The sequence below is a fragment of the Hippocampus bargibanti genome, linkage group LG10 (genome assembly GCF_051943395.1).
Source record: "Hippocampus bargibanti isolate YZ-2025 linkage group LG10, ASM5194339v1, whole genome shotgun sequence".
Lineage (NCBI taxonomy): Eukaryota > Metazoa > Chordata > Actinopteri > Syngnathiformes > Syngnathidae > Hippocampus > Hippocampus bargibanti.
In genome coordinates, this window is record NC_142743.1 from 2841546 (window position 1) to 2866758 (window position 25213).

The following is a 25213-nucleotide window of genomic DNA, read 5'->3' on the forward strand; positions in this document are numbered from 1 at the left end:
TCCATCTGCAGATCAAGGATTGGACTCAATGCCCAAGAGAAGTGGCATCAGCCACAGTATTGCTGACCCACGCCTCTCCCTTCCATTGGAACCCAGACTTGTTAAGACAGTTATTTTATTGTTAGTTTCGATTAAAGTGATGCTTATTAATGACATTGATGTTTCCAATGGACATTGAATGCACCACAGAGGCGGGAGCAAGACTTTCATTAGCGTGAAAGATAGAACCTCGCACTTTTCCATGCGGGCCAGAAAGAAAACTCAGAGTGAAATGAAAGTTAGCTCTTGAACATCCGTCTGTGCAAGATAATAGAGTGGAATTAAAGAGTTTGATGTTTCTCTTTATTTGTAAGTTGTTTAGTTGTCAGATCTCCCAGGCAAGTGACACGCAGATGTAATGAGTCCAACAGCTTGATCGTGGCGTGGAGTTGAGCAACTTGTTTGGCCGTGCTGTGATCTCTGTCCGACGCCCGACGTGAGCTGTGTGGGTCTCTGCGAGTCTGTGTGAGTCGGTGTGATTCTGTCTTATCTCTGTCCCGCGAAGGCTACTCATATACGCATTTGCATGCGTGAGAAATTCGTCAGGCTGAGACATACTTGAAAGACATTAAAAGTGCGGTCTTGAAAGGCGCACTTCAAAGGCGTACACACGTCAGCGCCGCGGTGCGCACGTGTGACGCCACAAATGTTTTTATTGCCAAATCCGTTGCCATGTTTTTATTGCCAAGACCAATAGAAGTGTTTATGAGAGACAAAGTCCCTGAGTCCACTAAGAATCGTTCGAAGATCGAACTGGCCGTCTGAATTGGATGCTACGTGGGACGTCAATGAAGAACTTCTGGAATTTGAAGGCCACACGTTTCCTTGAGGGTGGTCGGACAGTTCGACGGATTCCCACATTTTCATTTTTTTGTGGTCGAACCTAGTTATTTTTATTTATCTGAGATTTCAGACGCCTTTGTATTATTGCTCGGTGGAATATATTTACAGTTTTATATATATATATATAATATATATATATATATATATATATATATATATAAAAATCCTCGTCTCACCCACCATGGGTGGTGTCTGTCCCCATTTCAGCTCGGGTCCTCTTGAGGGTTCTGCGCAGTATCCGTGCTGTTCCCAGCACTGCGCTTTTCTGGACCGAGATATCCGATGTTGTTCCCGGGATCTGTTGCAACCACTCGTCGAGTTTGGGGGTCACTGCCCCAAGTGCTCCGACCACCACAGGCACGACTGTCACCTTTACCTTCCAGGCTCTCTCCAGCTCCTCTCTGAGCCCTTGGTATTTCTCGATTTTCTCATGTTCCTTCTTTCTGATGTTCCCATCACTCGGGACCGCTACATCCACGACAACGGCTTTCCTTTCCCCTTTATCTATGACCACGATATCAGGTTGGTTGGCCATTACCATCTTGTCAGTCTGTATCTGGAAGTCCCACAGGATTTTTGCTCGGTCATTCTCCACCACCTTGGGAGGTGTTTCCCATTTTGACCTTGGGGTTTCCAGTCCATACTCCGCACAGATGTTTCGGTAGACTATGCCAGCCACCTGGTTATGGCGCTCCATGTAGGCTTTCCCTGCCAGCATCTTACACCCTGCAGTTACGTGTTGGATTGTCGAAGGTGCCTCTTTGCACAACCTACACCTTGGGTCTTGTCTGGTGTGGTATATCCCTGCCTCTATGGCTCTGGTGTTCAGGGCCTGCTCTTGGGCATCCAGGATGAGTGGCTCTCATGGTTGCTCTTGTAGCCAAGCATGTCTAGGATCACTGATGCTGAGGTGTATATCAGCTCATTGGTTTCCGTGATCATTCCGGTCGGGATCGTTCTCAGTGCTGCATTCACAGTTTCCATGAGACTTTCAGGTGGTACTTCACATAGCCGTTGTAATCGGTGCCTTCGTTGCCCAGTTTTCATTCTTGCCATGATCTTATCTCTCAGGTCATTTGCTGCCTCGCTCAGCATTTCATTTATTGGGGCTGGCTTCCCAATCTCATTATTCATTGGGGCTTGCCTCCCAATCTCTGGTTGAACCTCTTCCTGTGATGTGGCAGCCTGGGGCCCTTCACCTCGGAATTTGTGTTGTACCTCATCAATCTCAAGTTGTGATAGCAATTGCCGTTTGTGGATATTGGAACACTGAGCTACTAGTTGTTTCGTGGTCAACCGTGACTGTGGGTTTCGAAGTAACCATTCAGCCCCCATTCTCCGCATGTAACCCCTCTGACGAGGGTTGCTTGAGTAGTAGCATTCCAACAGAGCCATGTTATCGCATCTCGTCCATCTCCGCTTTGTTCCAGTAGCCCATTTTTCATCAGGGTGCTCTTGTTCCCCAGCACCTGACGCAGACCTTGTTTGGCCGGGCGACGTCTGACGTCTGGCGACTGGATGATGTCATTGTGCTCATTTGTGCTCATTTTCTCTGCCACAAGTGGAATTCGAACCCCCGTCTCCCATATGCCAAACCGATGCCTTATCAACTGAGCTATCCAGCCACTATATATATATATATATATATATATATATATATACAGTAAAGTCTCGTTATATCGATATCGGATATATCGATAGTCCCGGTTATATCGATACTGTTTCTATGCACGCATGGAGAAAATTACATGCAAACAGGGTCGAATATATCAATAGTCCCGGTTATATCGATATTTTTTCAGACTCCCTTGAATATCGATATAACGAGACTTTACTGTATATATATATATACTTTACTGTATATATATATATATATACTTTACTGTATATATATATATGTGTGTGTGTGTGTGTGTGTGTGTGTGTGTGTGTGTGTGTGTGTGTGTGTGTGTGTGTGTGTGTGTGTGTGTGTGTGTGTGTGTGTGTGTGTGTGTGTGTGTGTGTGTGTGTGTGTGCGTGCGTGCGTGCGTGTGTGAGATGCAATAATTTTATGTGTCTTCATGTGCATGATCTTTGCTGTAAAACTGCAAAAATATAGCTCTACTTCTCTGACTGGTTGGCCGCCACTGCTCTATACACACTTCAACAATAATAGAACACACTATAGTTGACTAATTTCAAAACTAATGATCCTGCAACCTTTTCCAAAAGCTGGTACAGGAGTAATAAAAGAAGAAATCTTAATCATTTTAAAGTTGACTTGTTGGTTTTTGGTCTGTCTCTCTGCATTTGTATAGCTGCGGAGGATGAAGACAAGGATGATGACTTTCGTGCTCCTCTTTATAAAACTGTGGAGATCAGAGGGATCCAGGTCAGGATGAAGTGGTGTTCAACTTGTCGCTTCTACCGACCACCGCGATGCTCCCACTGCTCTGTCTGTGACAACTGTGTTGAGGTGTGTTTGCACCCGGTTCACACTTGCACAAACATGGACAATTCTAAGACTTCACATGATCAAATTTGTACAGAACATCCAAAAAAGCATTCATTGACCCATTTTCACATTGATTTATGACATTAAAATCACAAACATGAATTAATAGAAGTCTTGTCGCATAAGGACATAGTAACTTAAAACGGTATATAACTTTATTCCTAATCAATCAATTGTCACAATAAATGGTTTTAATGTCAAGGCATTTCACATTTATAACTGGGAGCAAATTGAAACCGTCAAAAAGTGTCCTGATGTGCACAGCTTGGTAAAGCCCATAGTAATCTTTCTTCAGTCCTCACACCCGAACTTCCAGAACCTTCTGAAGAATCTCCTTCTGGAACTTTCCCGGTCTAACAATTCGACTGCCGGAGGCACGGAAGCAGACACTATCTCGACCCGAAATGGCGTCAATCAGTCACGTACGAAAACTTCGCACATGGGCTCGAATTAGGATGGTCCACCTTGACCCGATCGAAATTCGGATTAACGAGCCTGAGATACGCAGATTAACCGCAAATTGAATGAGTTTTGGCCGAAAGAATTCCACAATACATTCACTCAACATAGCTGCATGCTAGAGGTGAAACTCACCTGTGAAGCATTCATGAGAGACACACACCAGAAGGGAGGGGGCCCACTCTTTCCAAACACTCTCGAAGGAAAAAGAGAGACACATGGCCCACTCCTTCCCCCCTTCCGAAGCCATCAGATAGGACCCGGAGTTTTTCACGGCACCAATAATGATGAGTTTATTTTGATCGTTCGTCCTTGGTTCATTGCTTCTACGGGTGTTGATGGAAGAGGATGGTTAAATCATCAGGAAGCCAGGTGTAGAACAGAAAGTTGGTTTAATCTTAAAGAGAGCGGAGACATCGCGGTGTCGGCTAAGGAGGAAGCATGGCGAGAGAGAGAGAACAGACTGGGGGAGTATTTAGTGTGTGACGTGATAGGATGTGACGTAATGTAGATGCGACATCATGTAAGAGAAGGCAGGATATGACGTATCAGGAAGTCCAAAATGTAAACAAAGATTAGGAAGTGATGTTTAGAGATGTTTGTATCGCGAATTACCCCAACAGAGTCATCCTTTGGGAGCTCCTTTTTAATGATTTGAAGGGAGATCTCATCTTCGACAGAGACGGACAGTTTATCATCTTCAATGGTGTGACTGAAGATCTGCTTGCCAAGTCCATCTTGAACTGGCTTTTGAGGCGGTTGTTTGGGGTGCTCTCCTGTGAAGCTCTCCTTAATGTAGATGCTGCTCTCACAGGGTCTGAAGAAGCTAACCCGACCATTCTCATGGATACTCGTCCTGTAAGTGTTCACAGTGGGTTTGTGGGCTCCCCTGGGGCAGACGTCTCCTATAATTACCCATCCCAAATCAAGGCGTTGGGCATATGGCGCACTGTGTGGCCCATTACACTGACTGCGAACCTTGTGAACTCGGATGATATCTCTTCCAAGTAACAGAAGGATTTCGGCTGAGGCATCGAGCAGTGGTATCCTGTTAGCATTGGTTTTGCGATGGCGATGATGTGTAGCAGCCTCTGGAGTTGGTATCTCCTCTCTATTATTACGTATCAGATTGCACTCAATGAGTGTTGGCAGTACTATGGATACTCCACCATCAATAGCGTCTATGGCGAAGTTTCTGGCTCTTCTTTCACTGGTTTCTGTCATGCCAGAACATGTCTTCAATATATAAGGAGAGACTATTCCCTGAACGTTAAACATGTCGAAGAAGGCGGACTTGGCGAGTGACAAATTACTCTGGTCGTCCAGCATAACATACATTTTCTTCTTCTGTTCAGGATATTCTTTGGGATATACATTGACCAGGCATGTTTTGGAACATGGCTTTCCATGCAAGCCCTCTCCACAAACTTCAGTGCAGCTGGATGTACTTACAGTGGAGTTCTCAGCCTGCTCCCCGCCATCACCCTCGGAAGTCATGGCCTCCTTCGCCATCCAGGGAGCTGGACCATCATGGAGAGCTGAGATGTGATGATCACTGTCACACTCTGAACAGCGAACTGCAGTCTTACAGTCTTTTGCTGTATGGTTTGTGGACATATAGCATTTGAAACAAATGAAATTATTTTTAAGGAAGCTCTTCCTCTCTTCTAGGGTCTTCATTCTGAAACCCCTACACTTCCTGAGAGAGTGTGGCTTGTTATGAATGCGACAATGTCTTTTCGGGTCTATCGGAGGCTTGTCACCACCTAAAAGGTTGGAGGCTTCAACTTCAGATTTATTCGCGGAGATGGGAGTCCTGACCTTCCACTGGCTGGTCGGAGGTTTCTCATCTTTGTAGGGACCTGTGGAGGGTAAAACTGGGATCCGTCTTCATTTCTGCGTAAATGTTCACAAAGTTAACAAAAAAGGAGAATGACGGTTAATGGACAAAGTTCTCTCTCTTGTATTGGGTCCCCTGAGTAACCCGTGTGTCCTGGAGGTTGTATGGAAGTTTCTCAATAATTGAATTTATGCCTCTGGATGAGTCGAGGAAACCGTGGCCGGGTAGGTAATCTTCATTCTTTGCGGCTTCCACCTCCAGAAGAAGGTCTGCAAGCTCCTGAAGACGTCGGCTGTCTTTGGGAGAGATTTTAGGCACATTGTCAAGACGTTTGAATAATGAAGCTTCAATAACTTTGGGAGAACCATAAGTCTTTTCCAATCGTTGCCATAGCCTGTCGAGTCCAGCCGCTGTATCGTTGACATGCACTGCCCTGATCCGCTGGGCATGATGAAGTGACTCCCCATCAAGCCACCTGGTAAGTAAGTCTAGCTCCTCACTAGGTTTGAGATCCACGCCGTATATGGCATTGCAAAAGGCAAATCACCATGATATATAGTTCTCAGGCCGATTGTCAAACACCTTGAACCCTGTTGTGAGAAGGTCACGATGAGCGAGAAAGGCAGCAAGGTCAGAAACATCTGTAGACCTCGGTGTAAGCAAACATTGTTGCCCTCTGGTGAGTGGGATCTGAAGGCATCCTCATTGGCACGAGGGAAGACTGGCCGCCATGTGGCCTGGGGTTGCCGTGTGGCCTGGGGTTGCTCAGAACGCCGGGTGGTACGAGATGCTACAGGCTGCAACACGCTGGGGCTATGTAATGTCCTTATAATGGCGCTGTGGAGGGTATAATGATTTCCCTTTGTCGTCATTTTGGGGGCTGAAGTGTACGTCAATGTAGTCATCAACTTGTTTTGATACAGCCGGCGATAAAGGTCCGATAGCCAAGTCAGCGCAACCACTTTCACTTTCTGCTGCTGCTTCAAGCACCTTTGCTGAAACCAGTGCAGCTTCAGCTTCACTCTCTTCTTTAAGAGCATTCAACGTTGCATCTATGCGGGTTCATTCAACTTCCATGTCAATTTTAAGTTTAGTATATTCAGCTCTTTTGCGAGCGGCCTCCGCCTTTGCCCGTGCTGCTGCAGCAACCTGGCTTGAATTTAACTTGGAAGAGCGCTTGGAAGATGACTGGCTAGCACTTGATGATTCACACACTGACCTGACCTCCAGGTTGGACAATTCCTTGGGCTCTGACATTTTCATTTTGAAGTAGATGTAATGTGTATCCAATCCACAGTTATGCTTTTGACGTATAGGTCATCTTTTTACTCTTCTGCCCTAACCAATATGTTGGTGTGTAGACAGCGAGCTTAAAAATCTTCCAATAAAAACACGAAGATGAGAATTTTAGTATTTTTATGGAAGTCGTTCTTGTAAAACTGCATATAAACAGATAAAGAATATGAATGTTGTCCAGCATCCAATTATGCATATAAAATTACATTAATGAAACCGGTCTGTGTAAGCTCTCAGTCGTACAGGAGTGGTCCATCGATGAAAAGGTTTCTTCAGCCGTCATCTGTACTTCTTTGAAGGTGTCGGACGTTTCGCTTCTTATCCAAGAAACTTCGTCAGCAAACTAAAGTCTTACTGGTAGTTTAGGCCCTATATATATATCCCTACTGTCCATACATGGCGGTTCCGGAGTCTGCTATGATAGGTCCCTGCTTTCAGATTGGGTGGAGCAGAGGACTACTCCCTGCAGCTACTCCACTGATAGTTCCTGTCGTTCTGACTAACGACTGGCCTGATTGCCCCATTTCGACCGGTATCACCTCATCAGTATTACTAATCCTATGTTGCCTAAGCAAGCTATTGTATGAACGATCCAAATTAAACCTCACCCCACCAAAGCGGTTTAATGAAGGATTTAGTTGTTTTATGAAAATCGCTTCTTTTACTCCCCTTTCAGACCATCTATGTTCTTTCGCGAACATTTTAACCTCGTTGTCGTCAAATGAGTGGTTGCTAGCTTTTAGATGCATATGTACTGCCGATTGAGGCCCACTAGTATTATCCCTGCGATGTTGATAGTCTTTTTTTTGAGAATTTATTTAGTCTCCCCAATGTACTGCTCTTTAGAATTTTCATTCTTACAATGTATCCAATAAGCTACATTACTTTGTTTTTCATTTGGCAGCCTATCTTTTGGATGCACTAATTTTTGCCTGAAAGTGTTTAGCGGTTTGAAATAAGTAAGAATTTTGTGTTGCCAAAGGACTCTTTGTAGTTTTTCAGAAACTCCTGCAATCTAAGGTACTGCTACTCCTCTCCTTTTTGTATCTTCAGAAAAAAACCCGTTTGATTTCAAAATGGCTACTCCACAACGTTTTTGGGTGGTTTTAACTATTTCCACCACTAGGGGGCAATCTACTGCATTGTAACGTAATGACTGGGGGCAGAACATCTACTGAGCGTATTTTACAAAGATCCCACCGCATATAGCTATATTTTACGTTTTAAGACTCGCGCTGAATATTCCGGAAGTCTTGTTTTTGAGTTTGTGACGAGTCCTGACGTCACGGAAGGAACGCCCCTGACCGAGAAAGGACACACTGTAGCAGTCCTTTCATCACATCAATGCATTTTTCGGTACAGTGAGACCTCAACTTACGAACTTAATTGGTTCCCAGACAGACTGTGTAAGGCGAAAAGTGTGTATCTCAAAAAAAAAAAAAAAAAAAAATCCCATAGGAAACCATTAAAATGGGAATAATCCGTTCCCGGGTTTCCATAAAATATACTTTTCAACTAAATAAGCCTTAAAACTACACACAACATATCTTATCCTATGTATAATAAATTGTATTGTAATGAAAAGAAATACACTGCATTGTATCATAAAGTCACTTTATTTACATTTGTGATGGTCATTTATGGCTTGATGGAATGGCGTTGGAGGTCGAAGGTCAAAGGGAATTGCTGTTTGGAAAGAGAGACGCATTACATGACGACTGTAATTAAAGAAATAAACAGCTGTAAAATAAAGTTTTATTTACCTTTTTGATTGTGGTTGATGGCTTATGGAAGGAGAGTCACCTTCCATAAGGACTGTTGGTAACTTAACCTCTGGTGCTGTTATGTCGTGTGCTTCCGCCGAAGATCACTCCGCCAGCCGTGGTGGGTGTGTATTATGAAAATAGTGCTTATTATAAGGTTTAATTTTCATAAATTTGACGTTTGTAAGGCAAAAAGTTTGTAAGTTGAGGTGTTTGTAAATTGAGGTCTCACTGTACTTTGTTTGGTCTGAAAACTGTGTTGATCCGTGTTGATGGCGATTGGAAGGAAAACACATAAATAACGCGATGGTGAATCCTTGTGTTTTTTGAGCCCATTTCCACACGGAGCTTTGTCGCCATCTACTGCCTTTTTTCAGTGCGACATTGCCCCCCCCCCCCCCCCCCCCCCCCCCCCCCCCCCCCGATACATCAAACTGACACGGAATAAATTATTTAATCAATTGCAAACATGTATGCTTTCCTCTTCAGAACTATTTGAATCATATTCATAACTGGATGAGTAACAAGAAAGCATGTTCTCTGAATCTGAAGCCATTGTTTTAATTCTCGAGCAAGGCAAGACGTCTTGGCGTGACACCATTAACAAGGGGGCGGGACCTTCTGAAACTGGCCACTTCTGTTTTCAATTTTTTGCAGTTTCAGGACACTTTAAGTCATTTTTATTGGTGTTTTACATTTGACTAAAAATATCCTCCTGTGTGTTTTCGGTATTTTAGATGCTATAACACCTTTTTCTGATGTCAGTTAGGAAACAAAAATATGGTGTCGGTTGTCCTTTAAGGACTGAAACATTTGTCATAAATGTGTTTGTTTTATCACTAGTTGAATATATGCCAACGCAAGCGGACCATGTAAAAAATCTTGAATTTATATATCCAGCCACCCCTTATCATTTTAGCCGATTTTAATCAAGCACATCTTAACCGTGAACTTCCAGAGGATGAGCACCACATTAACTGTTTCATCAGAGACTGCACTGATTGAGTCGTCTTTGAAACTTCAACAGGCACACTGGATGAATACAGAGACGCCATAAAATCATACTGTATATTAGTTTCTGTGAGAATGTGTACCAACAACGGCCTTCCGCTCCTTCAACAATAACAAGCCATGGTTCACTCCCAAACACAGGCAGCTTAGGAAAGAGAAGAAGGCCACATTTAGGAGCAGAGATTGAGCATTTTACAAACACGCCCGAAACCAACTGACAAAGGGAATGAAGAAAAGGTATGCGGACAGGCTTAAAAACTGTTCTCTGCTCACGACTCTGCATCGGTGTGGAATGGTCTGAAAGCAATCACAAACTATCGGTCACCACCCCCTAGCAGTGAAAAATAAGGGTCTGGCTGATGAGCAAAACATGTTTTTTTCTGATTTGAAAAAGACACCCCCATTACCCACATCTGCCCACCACGACAAAAAACTACTGTATCTATGCCCCCACCCCTTCCTCTGCCCTACAGAACTGGACATGAGACGGTTCTTCAACCAGCAGAAGACCAAGAAGGCTGCGGGGCCTGACAAAGTGTCCCCCGCCTTCATGAAAGATCAGCTGGCTCTAGTCTTCACGTAAATCTTCAACATATCCCTGGAGCAATGTGAGGTCCCATCCCTCTTCAAACAGTACACCGTCATCCCAGTTTCCATGAAACGGCCAACACCGGAACTGAACAACTACAGGCCTGTCGCTCTGACGTCTGTGGTCATGAAGGCCTTTGAACACCTCATGCCGCACCACCAAAAGAGCATCACAAGACCCCTCCTGGACCCTCTTCAGTTTGCCTACCGGGCAAACAGGTCTGTGGAAGATGCCGTCAAATCAGGCTACACCACATCCTCGAGCACCTCAACAACACAGGGACCTATGCAAGGATCCTGTTTTTGGATTTCAGCTCTGCGTTCAACACCATCATCCCGGAACTCCTCACCGTCCAACTTCTCCAGCTCAGTGTGTCCCCTACAATCTGCCGCTGGATTCTCAGCTTCCTGACGGTATGGACACAACAGGTGAGACTGGGAAAAATATCATCAACACGCACCACTCTCACTGGAGCCCCGCAGGGATGTGTCCTTCCTCCACTGCTCTTCTCCCGCCACGAACGAAATCGCACCCAGCTGTCAAATTCATAAAGTACGCAGATGGCACCACGGTCATCGGTCTCATTAAAGACAGCAACGAGTCTGCGTACCGACAACAAGTGGAGCAGCTAGAGCTCTGGTGCTGCCGACACAACTTAGAGCTGAACACGCTCAAGATGGTACAGATGATTGTGGACTTCAGGAAACATCCATCATTACAGTTGCCCCACACACAATCCAACCACCCCGTCTCAACCGTCAAGGCCTTCAAGTTCCTGGAAATCACAGTCTTCCAGGATATGAAGTGAGAGGTCAACACCAACTCCATCCTGAGAAAGGCCCAACAGAGGATGTACTTCCTGAGACTGCTGAAGAAGCATGACCTGCCACGGGAGGTGCTACGACAGTTCTAGATGGCAGCCATCAAATCAATGCTGTGTTCTTTCATAATGGTTTGGTACGGGGCTGCCACAAAAAGGGACAAAATATGACTTCAACGAACAGTTAGGACGGCGGAAAACTCATTGGCACCGCCCTCCCCACTCTCGAGGACTTACACACTGCAAGAACCAAGACAAGGGCACTGAAAATCCTACTGGACCCTCAGTCCCCTGCCCACTACTTTTTCTAGCTACTCCCCTTCGGCAGGCGCTACCGATCCACGTACACCAAATTCAGTAGACATTTACTCTCTTAACAGTCACCCAAATATAACTGGATAATGTCTCTTTGCAATTTTGCACAAATCTGTGAAACAACATCCCATTATAATCATTGTAGCTCGAGCTCTGTACTCACTTGAACCACTGTTACTGACTTATATAATCTGCGGCCCCAGACACTTTGAGGCGCTCAAGTACATCTGCATAATTGCACACTTGTTGTACTACAAATACAGCTATTGATCACTTTAAAATGGTTCACTGATTTTCTGCACCAACTGCATACCTGCCAACCACGTACTCTTGTTTTGCCGTAACGAGTACGGTTTTAATCATCCCATTCCGGGTTACGGTGTATTAATGAAAATTACGGTTTCCAATAAAAAAATTAAAAACATGAGATCGTATCGTATCTAAATTTACAAGAGGTGCCGGCTGTTAGCTTCGTTTAGATGAAATGCGCGTGTAACGGGTCATTCCTGGAATCATAGCATCGTTTTCATCATTGTCATGTAATGGTATCTTCTTCAGAAAAAGCCACAAAAAGTGTTAAATCTATAAGAAAACTACAGTCGTTTCATGAGGAATACTCCCAAGCATTTCCAGGAGTTATATTTCGGTCAAGAAAAAGTGAAAATGACGTTAGTTTGTAATTTGAGTTTCGTACCTTTCAACCTTTATTACTACACCTTTATTACTTCTAGTACGTTGTACTACAACCAAGGTTGTAGTACGACGTACATTATTTAAAATGCGTGTGTGTGTTTTTTATGTATATACTGTGATGTCACGAGAGGCTGTGTCCTGGAGGGCAAATACATCCCCCTAAGATGGCTCCACCCAGAGAGAGTCTTGGCCCCATCTGGTGGAAGGCAGCAATTAAAACCACACACCTGCAGCTGATCAGGGCTTGATTGGCAAGCAAGGCTCTTAAGGCAGAGAGCCTCTGATTGTGGAGCTTGGGGAAAGACAAGCTCGATTGCTGTGCTCTGTGAAGAAGTTGATTGCTGCGTGGAACTCATTGCCAGTTGGGACCACACGACTGGACACTGAATTTGAACCTAGCTAAGGTGGCTAGGCTACATGAGGAGGACGTCAAGAGGGGTGAGGCCTAGAGACTCTTGGAAAAGAACTCCGTCTTCAGTTCATTGGCTCTCTTTTGCTCCTCCAGGAGATCCAAATTGGCCCGATATTGGGCTTCCTGACTTGCAAGCAGGGTTTTCAAAATGTCTTCCATCTTTGTAATTGGCGTAGTAAGCGGGTCGGTTTTATCAATCGATATATAAAGTGACTTTAGTTTGCTGACGAAGCCTCTTGGATAGGAGGCGAAACGTTTGAAACCTTCAAAATTGTACAGATGACGGCTGAAGAAACCTTCTCATCGATGGACCACTCCTGTACGACTGAGAGCTTACACAGACGTATCCACTTTATACCTGCCGGATTGAGTGCACAAAGTTTGGTGAGTCCATCGATGAAAACGTTTATTTTCATCGATGGACCACTCCTGTACAACTGAGAGCTTACACAGACGTAAAGTTTGGTGAGATTTTAGTTCATCAAAAATAATAATCATAATCATAATAGCTCCTACAAATATCTAACAGAGTTCATTGCTTTGGGTCTAGTTATCAAATAAAACTTTGCAGAGTTCTGAATGTATCTACTGTATATTCTCACCTTTACAAAGATTGTTGTCAAATTGAGTTCCATTGTTGCTCAAACTTGGACTCATCAATGTTTTCTTTGCTTCTACAGGACTTTGACCACCACTGTCCGTGGGTCAATAACTGTATTGGCAGGAGAAACTACAGATACTTCTTCCTCTTCCTCCTTTTCCTGACTGCCCACATCATGGCTGTGTTTGGCTTTGGTTTGCTCTTCATCCTCTATCATCATCAGTGTATTGATCGCCTACATGCGATTGTCACGTATCCTTGAATGAATGGTCTTTCCTTTGTTTTAATGAATAAATAAGTTTGTCACGGTTCAATGAATTTTGCACTTAATATCCTAATGTACAGTGATACATTGGCTTACGAACTTAGACAGAGTGTGTAAGGCGAAAAGTGTGTATCCCAAAAATTAATTTCCCACAGGAAACAATTAAAATGAGAATAATCCGTTGCAGGAGTAATAAAACGTAATTTTCTACTTTCTAATTTTCTAAGCCTTAAAACTATACAAAATAGACCTTGTTTTATTCAGAATAAATGTGCTATGGTATTATAATTAAAGAAATAATACACTCATTTTATTTACCTTTGTGATGGTCGTTAATGGCTTGATGGAATAGAGTGGCCGGTTTCATCAGCATTTAACACTTGATGAGGAACGTAACCTTTCACCATCTTGAGGATTTTTCCCCTGTCGGTGCTTTCTCTGATAATTGTATCTAGTTCCTCATCAATTGTGTTCTGTTTAGCTGGGTTGATAGCTTTTTGCCTCAAGTGTAGTGATGGCTTGTGCGGGTTGTTTGTGGAGCCTGATTGATGGGATATTTTAACCTTGCAGTCTACACTCTTCCTTTGAAATCTCAAAGTTGAAACGCTCACTGTCGTCTGCCTATCTCTTTAATGTTTAAACCACCACCACCCCCCCCCCCCCCCCCCCTCACTGCTGCGTTCTTGACCACTCTAGTGGCTTTAACCGACGACTGGGGGCAGGGAATAGAGGATAAAAACAGTCGGCTGTCATTTTGTTGGTAGAAGAACGACACATCACTCATTTAGGCAGCTCCGCTTACGAAAAAAGTTCGTATGCCAAGGTAAAATTTTCAAAAATGTGACGTTCGTAAACCGAAAAGTTCGTAAGCCATGGGGTTTGTAAACCGAGGTATCACCGTACTCAATTCAGAACATTGGATTTATCAAAGCTGGAAACTTTGGTTGTCACTTTTTCTGCGTGATTTACATTTCCAGTGATACCTCGGTTTACGAACCCCTTGGCTTACGAACTTTTCGCTTTACGAACGTTAAATTTATGCACATTTTACCTTGGCTTTCGAACTTTACCTTGGCATACAAACTTTTTTCGTACACAGAGCTGCCTCAATGAGTGAGGTGAACGCAAACGAGCCCGTTCTTCTAATAATAAAATAGCAGCCGACTGTTTTTGTCCTCTATTCTCCGCCCCCAGTCTTCGGTTAAAGCCGCGTGATTGGTCGAGAACACAGCAGTGGCTCCACAAACTACACGCACAAGCCATCTGTACACTTGATGCAGAAAGCTATCAACCCAGCTAAACAGAACACAATTGATGAGGAACTAGATACAATTACCACAGAGAAATCACCTACAATGGATCATTCCTCAAGATGGTGAAAGAAGAAGGTTACGTTCCTCATCAAGTGTTTAATGCTGATGAAAGCAGCCACTCCATTCCATCAATTTTAATTGTTTCCTATGGTAAATTAATTTTTGGGATACACACTTTTTACTTTACACACCAATTAAGTTCATTAGCCAAGGTATCACTGTACCTAAAACTGTCAGAACACCTCATGGCTCGTGGGACGAATGATAAGGATGCATAACAACGAATAAAGGTACATCCAATCCATAAACACGTCTATCAATCTACACACATTGACATTCTATAAAGCCGTGATTTTCAAGCACAAATATACTGTTCAGAGTGTCACTTTATGAATACATTTTTGGTTAGTGGTGTGCCACAAAATGTTTCCAATGTAAAAAATGTGCCCTGGCTCAAAAATGGCCGAAAAACACTGCTGTAGAGGTCTCTCTTACCCAATGGGATGCCAAGATGATGCTTGGCAATATTGGCAGCGCGGCTATGAGTATGTTTCGTTCAGGAAACCTCCGAGCTGTGATTAGCTGCTGAGTCTGAATTTTTAGTTTTTGTATCTTGATATTTCTTTCGTAGCAAGAAGCAGTATTTTCCTGTTGTGGCGTTTTATATGAAGAGTGCAAATATTTATATGAAGTGACGTTCATTCAGTGCTGTTCAAAATAATAGCAGTGAAATGTGACGAAACAGAATATCCCTGGTTTTTAGTATATTCTTTATTGTTAAATGCACCTACTGACAAGTGACCAGTAGGTGTCAGTCGATTCTCAGGAAACAAGACCCAGCAGTCATAAAGGGCATGCTTCATAGGCTGTGCAATTGGGCAAATAGTTCAAAGGGGCGTGTTCAAAAAATTGCAGCGTCTGCTGTTGACTGTACAAACTCAAAACTATTTTGTATTTCCCCCCAGAAAAGGTACTGCAGGTTACATCCGAGTTACAACCGGTGCGACATACCCGTACTTACGACCACAACCGCCAGACCCCCCTTTTTTTTTTAATTCTACGCCAGGCACCGCAACGTCCTTGCAGCGCATTTTTAGGAAGCCAGTATCTCACTGTCACACAGCAATTGACCGTGTAATGGCACGGGAGGAGGGGTGTCCACCGGCCAAGGCGAAAGCCGAGGCGAATGGGGGGGAGGGTCCCCGTCACAGTCTGTATCGCGTCGGCTGCATCGCGTCGGCGGCATCGCGTCGGTGGCATCGCGGCGGCGGCAAGGTGGTGGATCGAGCGCGTCTGCATCGCAGACAACCGCGGGGTCGGCCCGCGCGTCTGCACGGAGAGCGGGGTAAGGCCGGGGAGAAGACAACCGGACACCGAGGCGGGTGAGTGTCGGCGCTCGGGTCGACACTGTGGGTCAGCGAAACTGTGGGTCAGCGACTGTGGGTCAGCGAAAGCCGAAGTGGGTCGGGCGTGAGAACGCTGCGTCGGCGCAACAAGAACGCCGTGTCGGCCTATGCCGTCACCGCCTCTTTGAGGCTTTTTTCCTTCATCGTCCGCTAAGTCTGAGCGTGCGTATTGGGCGACCTCTCCTAGCTTCTCCGTTAGCAGGGACAGGGATTTTTCAACAGCGTGTATGCATGGGAAGCCGTGCGTATTTGGGTCAGCAGAACGACACAGTAATAAAAATCAATAATACAAAATATAAAATTATAAAATGGACACTAAAAGTTATAAGATTTATAATTGAACTGTAAGCAGTTTGGGATATAATAGTATTCAAGAGAAAACATTCTTTAAAAACAACAGATTGACATTGTATACTATTCTGTCGTATATACCTGGCATCGGCCATTTAGAATGCTTTTCCATTTGCGACCGTTTGACTTACGACCTTTTTGTCGGAACAGAACCCAGTCGGAACTCGGATGTTACCTGTATTTAGTTGCATGACCACAGTTTTTTTTTTGCTTCTTCATATCTGTGTAAAAAATGTACTGGGTGAGGCGAAAGATCAGGTGCACTTTGTAGTCCAGAAATTACAGTACTGTGGGGCCTCGGCTTACGAACACCTTACCTTATGAACTTTTCGTTTACGAATGTCAAATTTATGAAAATTAAACCTTGAAATACGCACTACTTTTCGCGATACACACCCACCATGGCTGGCGGAGTGATCTTCGGATCTAGCGAAGTTATCTTCGGATCTTTGGCGGAAGCACACGACCGAACAGCGCTCCAGCCGGCGCACCTTTCCACACCCCCTCTCTCTGAATTCACGCATCGATCGCCTCCGAGGAGCTATTTGCAGATAATTTTGCTATTATGGGACCGAAAAAGACCGCACCACAGGCTTGTGTTCAGCTGAAGAAGACACAAAACAAAATCACCGTCGAGGAGAAGGAGACCATTGAAAAACACGAACGAGGTGTGCGTTTGTGTGATTTAGTTGCCCAGTACGGCTATACTAAGTCAACCATTGCTACCATTCTCCGCAACAGAGAAGCCATCAAAGGTGCGTCTGTTGCAAAAGGTGTTTCCGTGCTGTCAAAGCAACGGCCTCGGGCAATCGAAGAAGTTGAAAAACTTCTGTTAATTTGGATTAACGAAAAGCAGCTATCCGGCGACATCGTGAGTAAAGCAATTATATGCGAGAAAGCACGGCTAATTCACCATATCGCCATGCGGCACCCTGGAAGTTTGGCGCTTATTGAGGATTTTAAAGCCAGCAATTGATGGCATCTGAGGGCGAGGAGGCGGAGATGGCTGCAGCATCAAGTGAGCCCATCAAGGCAATGTTGGCAAAGTGGAATTATGTTCAGGCTTTTATCAAACAGTTCCAGAAAAGACTGTGGCTATGAGAATCATCAACATGATGAACGATAATATGATTCCTCAGCTTCGTAAGACCTTACAAGTCAGGAAGCAACAGGTGTCAATTAAGAGGTTTTTAATCAGCAAAAATGAGAAGGAGTCTCCAAAGAAGCAAAGAAAAGAAGCCACACCAGAGGTTGAGTTACCAACAGTCCTTAGGGAAGGTGACTCTTCTTCCATAAGCCATCAACGACCATCACAAAGGTAAATAAAACTTTATTTTATAGTACAGTTTATTTCTTTAATTACAGTCCTCGTGTAATGTGCCTCTCTTTCCAAACAGCAATTCCCTCTGACCTCCAACGCCATTCCATCAAGGCATCAATGACCATCACAAAGGTAAATAAAACGACTCATTTTACAGTACAGTTTATTTCTTTAATTACAGTCCTTATGGAATGTGACTCTCTTTCCAAACAGCAATCCCTCTGACCGCCGCCCTCCAATGCCATTCCATCAAGCCATCAATGACCATCACAAATGTACATAAAGTGACTTTATTATACCGTGCAGTGTATTTCTTTCATTACAATACAGTAGCACATTTATATACATAAAATAAGGTATGTTGTGTGTAGTTTTAAGGCTTATTTAGTTGAAAATAATATTTTATGGAAACCTGGGAACAGATTATTCTTATTTTAATGGTTTCCTATGGGAAATAAATTTTTGGGATACACACTTTTCGCCTTACATACTCTGTCTGGGAACCAATTAAGTTCGTAAGCCAAGGTCTCACTATATTTGTTATTTAGTTGTTTTGTTATTTTGACTTCAAGATGCCATTGCGAGAGTGGCTGCATTTCCAGCAGGCCCTGTATTTTGTTTTTCTCCTTTCTTTCCTTTCCAATTCCTTTCATAACGTTGCTGCTGTGAAATGTAAATTTCTCCATTGTGAGACGAAGAAAGGTTAATCCAATCCAATTGGTTGCCACACTGCTATGTACATAATATACCCCTTTGAACTCTTTGCCCAACTGCACAGCCTTCGGAAAGTCCCCATTATAAATGCTGGTTCTTTTTTGTATTCTGAGAATCTCCTGCACCTAACGGTAACTTGTCTGGGATTTAACAATAAGAAATATACGAAAAACCTGTCACGTCCTGCTCGAGGCGTGGTGACAGGACTCAAGGGATGAGGAGAAATAATAACGAGTTGGATCCAAAATACCCGATGGAGACGGCAAGTTCAAGAAAAGGTCTTTACTGAGACATTTAGGGCAAAACAGGTAGAAAGACAACCGAGTGGACAAATGGGACCAACCTGCGTACTGACGGAAGACAGCGGAACAACAGAGAATACACCGGCGCAACCGAGCGGAAACAGGTGGCTTTTATAGCCAGAAGGAAGGAAATGAGCAACAGGTGAGTGAGTCCGGAGAGCAGGGAGGGGAGGGGCGCGCTCCTGGCGTTGAAGAGGATGTGACAAAACCAGGCATATTCCGGTTTGTCACATTGCACAGCTATTATTTTGGACAGCACTGTAAATCAAACCATTACTGTAAAAGACCTCTATAGAAATCAGCATCCCGTCACCTCATTTTGTCATTTTGTCATGTCATTTGTCAACAGTTTATACATATTTTTGGCCGATTGTTCCTTCTCTTTATCAGATCAGTGATTTGTTTGTTTGTTTGGTTGGTTGTTTGTTTTATCTCATGCTCTTGAATTTTTGTTTGACCCCCAAAACCCCAACTGTGTTTCGACTACAAATAACCAGGGCATATGAGAGTATTAGCAGACAATATGTTCCTTAACATCCTTCCTTTTCAGGATGGTTGTAATGTGTGTTTCAGGCCTGTTCTTCATTCCAGTTGCAGGTCTTACTGGTTTCCACATTGTTCTTGTGGGAAGGGGCAGAACTACAAATGAGCAGGTAGAAAATATTGTATTTTTTTTGTCTCCTTACATGCCAACCACCATTGATTGTGGGTTATAGGGACTCAGGGTATCTCAAATTATACATTTCCACCAATCATTGGTCTGCCTATCTAAAGTAATTGAAATTACCGACAATGGTTTAAAACGGATTATTATTAATATTATTATTATTATTATTATTATTATTATTATTACAAGGATCAAGGGAAAGAGATGCCCATTGCACAGTAAGATCAGAGCATTGTCATCTAATGGTGAGTATAGTTTTTACGTTTTTGAATGTTGCTGTGCCGCTTACCATTTTGTGTTTTGGAGCCTTTTACTGAGCGAGTTGCTTGTTCTGTAGCCACAAAGGGACATAAGATTTCTTGTGCCGGTCTCAAGCCCGGATAAATACAGAGGGTTGTGTCAGGAAGGGTATCCGACGTAAAAGCTTGGCCAAAACAAACATGCGGATCAAACCTCTAAAGATGGAGGACACTGATTTGCTGTGGCGACCCCTTGAAGGGAAAATCCAAACGGAGAAGAAGAAGAAGTTTAAAACAGGGTGACAGAGTTAATGTTCATTCGTTGCCAAACACCACATAGATAGCCCAAGTGCCTGCTCTTAAAGGACCTTACCCGAAAACAGGATCAAACTTTATTGTGTTCCTATTCTCGAACCTACACCTACCTACACCTTGGGTCTTGCCTGGTGTGGTATATCCGTGCCTCTATGGCTCTGGTGTTCAGGGCCTGCTCTTGAGCAGACAGGATGAGTGCCTCTGTGCTGTCCTTGAGGCCAGCCCTCTCTAGCCACTGATAGGACTTCCTGAGATAAAGTGTGTGTTCTGTCAACCAGCAGCTGATGTTTGGCACCTCTAGTATCTCTACTAATGCCTTTCTGTGCTTTGCTCGTGTATTGATCCATGTGTCCACTTATCTTAGCCGCAATGATGCCTGACATGAGCTTCCATGTTGTGGAGAGACAGGTTATTGGCCGATAGTTGGAAGGAACTGCACCCTTCATGATCAGGATGCCGTCCAGTTTTTCATACCTGAGACTCTTTCTTGTATATCTGCCGCTGTGATGGTAACTGGGTTCTGTTCAGGGAGGTTGCTGTGCTAAGGAGTGATCCCTGAACTCCAAAAGACCTAAATTTTCTACGCAGAAAGAACCATTTCTCTCTCTTCCCCATCAGAGTGTCTGTGGTGTTTGACCATTCAAGTTTATTGTTGAGAAGAAAGCCCTGCTACTTGAAACAGGTCACACTCTGTATGTCCGTATCCTAGTTGTTCGTCATTGCAGGTGAAGACTGTTTCCTGCAGAAATCCACAACCAACTCCTTAGTTTTCCCAGGGTTGATCTGGAAGTGGTTCTGCAGGCACCAGTCCATGAACTGTGAGCGATTCCAATGAAGAGCTGATTTACTCTCTAAAGTTGGATCGAGACTTTTAATAATATGTTGTAACTTGTAGCCCTTTGCATAAATCACCAAACCAAGAAATATCTCACACTTTCAAAAAGGTTCGTGACATCTGGCTCAAATCCTTTGCATATACAATCACTTTCAAACATTGCTTTGATATTTCTTTTATAAAGTACAGTAAACAGTTAGCCCTGAAGCATGGACTACTAGTATTGTCACAGTCTTGCTGAAACCAGTTGTTGTTCTTGTTTTTGCTGCTACTATTTTACGTTTCTGGCGTTTGATGCTCGGTTTATTATGTACAGTTAGGCCCGAAAATATTTGGACTGTGACACAAGTTTTATTTTAGCTGTTCACATAAACACATTCCAAAATACAGTCATATATGTAATATAATATATGGGCTTCATGTGCACACTCTCAGCTGCAATTTGCGACTTTGCACATTCAAATCGGAATAAGGGTTTAGGAATTGTCGCCTTTTACACCCCTTATTCCCCTTGTTCAAAGGACCAAAAGTAATTGGACAATTGGCGCAGAGAACTGTAATTGACTCAGAAATCCCCCCTTTTTGTTAACCTGTCATCATTTAATGAGTGAAAAGGTCTGTAGTTGATTGTAGGTGTATGATCTTGCATTTGGAAGCTGTTGTTGTGAACACACATAATGCGATCCAAGGAGCTCTCAATGAATGTTATAGATAATTTATTAATGAAGCAGGAATCAAAAGTAAAAACAAAAAGATTCTTTATCTTTGGGACGGCCTGTACTTATTTTTAGTGTGGCATAGCACTCTCCATGGTGCAGCGGGACTGATAAAGACTTGCAATAAAGTCTTGTCTCACTCCTGGAGCACCCGCCGTGCACAGACCCTGCAGACTATGGTTGGTCTTGCTTTCTTTGCTGTAGGAGCGATGGCCAGCCGCTGACGCTTCTCCATCTGCCTTTTAGCATTCTGTGTGGGAGTTGGGGGGGGTACTCCACTTGGACCAGCCTCTGTAGAAATATGGATGAATATCATCATACTGTATCAGTTACATCTCACAGTATCAAAAAGGAATCGACAATGCGCTTAAGACATAACAGTAGCATCACATGTGCGCTTGTGATGTCACAGGATGAACATAATGGTACATAACTTAACAAACTGAACGTCTGAACAACCCACTGAACGTCTGAACTATAATAGATTATTGCAGGAGGAATTCACCGAGCAAACAAAATAAAACTAACTCGCGTGAATGTGTACCTGAACTTCCGGGTGGGTCGTCCTGCCTGCTTCTGCTGGTTCCTCGCCGATCGGGTGAATGCCCCGAGTCTTCCTACAGATCACCCTCACTGTGTTGTACAGCTAAACTGCCATTTCAATACTGTGCCAGCGTACATTGCTTGTAATTGTGACTACCAGTAAAATACTTCGCTATGATCACCACCGCTTTCTCCTCCTTTAAAACCCTGAAAGGAAGGCCTCCCTCCCTCTTGAAGGGAAATACATTACCTACAGAAATTCACACACTAGATAGACCGAGATGCAAAAAAAAGGGAAACCCGAATGAACTCGGAAATGGCGTTCTACAGCATATTTTAAATTCCCGAATACATTTGTGAATGGCAGTGAATGAGTTAATATTCCAAATACTTTTGAGTCCCTAAAATGTGGCTTGTTTGGGAAAAAACTTGTACAATTCCTTCATTTTCAGTCAGATGTTGTCCAACCACTTGAATTAAACATTACAGTCTGCACTGCAATTATGGTCAAAATATTTCATTTCAAGTCGAATGCGGTTAAACAGAATAAGTTCTCATATTTAAAAGATTCATGCTGTTATATGCTTAGTCAACCTGTGTGACTCCAATACCCAATTGTAGCACAGACAACCTGGGGTCAATCAGGTCAACAGACACAGCTTGTTAAACTGTCATCTTCATCTAGGAGAGCTGGCCTTGGACATTATTTAGCGCTTGGGAAACTCCTTATCACAGGAAGAGCTCATTAGCCAGGTTACAAATTTATCAGCTCATGGAAAATACAAAGTTTTATTGCTTACAGCTGTTGGGGCTCAGTACGTTCCAGGGGTGTGGTATTCTAATCAAGAAAACTATGTTTTACTAATGTATCACTTAAATTTGCATATACTCTCAATAAATAGCTTGGCAGAGGGCTGCAGAATTCAGACGTCTGTCATGAGTGGCTGCGTCTCCTGCCGGCAGTAGGGACAATCTTTCTGAGTTCGAGTCGTTGTCCATAGTGTCTGATCGAACATATCTGACTAGCCCAACTTGTGAAAATTGTGTGTCTGTCCAAATATTTTCAGGCCTAACTGTATACTAGGTTTCAATTAGATGGCAAGACGTATTCACAATTCAAGGCAAATTTTCCATTTGGGTCTTCGCTTGGGCATTGTCACCTCAGGAAGTAAAAAACACATCAGAATTCCACCACTCAAATATAACATAGAACAAAGAAGTACTTTCAGACATTATAAAACCTTGCTGACTTTACTGACCTGAATTGAAATCCTGGTGGTAAAATATATGAGCAGGTACATTTGTGAATGCTGAACCACAAACGACCTGGAATACACGATAAATGTCATGTCCAATCCTCTGTTATTTCTTATCTTTTTTAGGTGACCGGAAAGTTCAGAGGAGGAGTCAACCCTTTTACCAGTGGGTGTTGGAAGAATATTGCTCATGTTCTCTGCAGTTCACAAGCACCCAGGTTGACATTTACATTTTTATTTTTTACTTAGAAGCATACCATTCATTGTACTTCAGACAAGTGTGGCATGATGTCTCATCTCATCTCATCTCATTTTCCGTACCGCTTATTCCTCATTAGGGTCGCGGGGGTTGCTGGAGCCTCTACTTTACTGTATACAGTAAAGTCTCGTTATATCGATATCGGTTATATCGATAGTACCGGTTATATCGATACTATTTCTATGCACGCACGGAGAAAATTACATGCAAACAGGGTCGGATATATCGATAGTCCCGGTTATATCGATATTTTTTCGGACTCCCTTGAATATTGATATAACGAGACTTTACTGTATATAGATCCCTACTTTGATAGTTCCCTGCTTTAAGGTTGGGGGAGCAAAGGACTATTCCCTGAGGCGACACTGATTACTTCTTCGATATAACGAGACTTTACTGTATACAGTAAAGTCTCGTTATATCGATATCGGTTATATCGATAGTACCGCTTATTACGATACAATTTTTATGAACGCTAGGAGAAAATTACATGCGCGCAGGTTCGGATATATCCATAGTCCGGTTATATCGATATTTTTTCGGACTCCCTTGAATATCGATATAACGAGACTTTACTGTGTATATATATATATATATATACAAGCAAAAAAAAATGTTCACTGACAAAGCCTCATGGATGAGAAGCGAATCGTCCGACACCTTCAAAGATGTACAGATGACGGCTGAAGAAACATTTTCATCAAGGGTCTAACAAACAATGACCCGCCACAGAGTGGCCGTGCCGATAGTCCTTTTCACATCCTAATGACATAATGACAAACAGGTGCACCACGTTACAGTGCCAACTGTTGGTCACAAACAGAAATGTGACACTGCTGTCTCTCTTCCTAAAAAAGGGCACCTGTCTCCAGAACTTTCATTCTAAGTGTTCACGTGATGTAGACAGTCTCACAACATCCAGAGTCTTGATGAACTCTGGGCGTGTCTCATTCACCCAGCACCTTGCCGCCGAAAAGCTTTTTAACCACTTCACTAACCTCAAACTCATTGATAGAAGAGCACAGCTTAGAGTTCCAGTAATTTGCTTCATCAAAGGAAACCATTTCAGCGCACATGGGGAGGTCTTAAAAATACTCTCCCCAAGACTCAAAACATGCCAAGTCAAAATCAGCGACAGAGGCTGAACTTTTTGGGGGAATCCCACAGGTCAAGTCTCAACAGTGACCAACGGGTCTCACGTGATTCTGGTGGGATGGAAGTCAACTTTATCCTTTATCATGAATTTGGTTCGGTACAGGATACAATGCTCTCAAAACATGACAACTCTCTGTGGTCGCTTCAGCCATACAGTATGGAATTGTCTGCTGGTCAGGCAGCATCGCCACCAGGGACAGAAAAAGACTGGATCACCTGGTCAAGAGGGCCAGTTCTGTCCTGGGCTGCTCCCTGGACTCTCTGGAGTTGATGGGCAACACACAGACGGTAGCAAAATTGCTACCTATGATGGACAGCCCCTCGCACCCCCTCCTGCCCACCCTGATAGCACTGGGTAGATCTTTCAGCCAGAGACTTTTA

At 43.5% G+C, this 25213-nt stretch overlaps 1 protein-coding gene and 1 long non-coding RNA gene across 2 annotated transcripts in view; both read left to right on the forward strand.

The window, feature by feature from the left end:
* Window positions 1-25213, forward strand: part of LOC148892072 (palmitoyltransferase ZDHHC5-A-like) — a 71131-nt gene that overhangs the window by 32287 nt on the left and 13631 nt on the right. Inside the window, 4 exon segments of the mRNA XM_089005675.1 lie at window positions 3180-3337; window positions 13255-13427; window positions 19398-19500; window positions 23545-23636. Coding sequence (XP_088861801.1) covers window positions 3180-3337; window positions 13255-13427; window positions 19398-19500; window positions 23545-23636 — 526 coding nt within the window.
* LOC148892073 (uncharacterized) lies at window positions 15425-18675 on the forward strand. The gene is made up of 3 exons (XR_016116168.1): window positions 15425-17828; window positions 17908-17963; window positions 18045-18675. It is a non-coding gene; the product is annotated as an uncharacterized LOC148892073 (long non-coding RNA).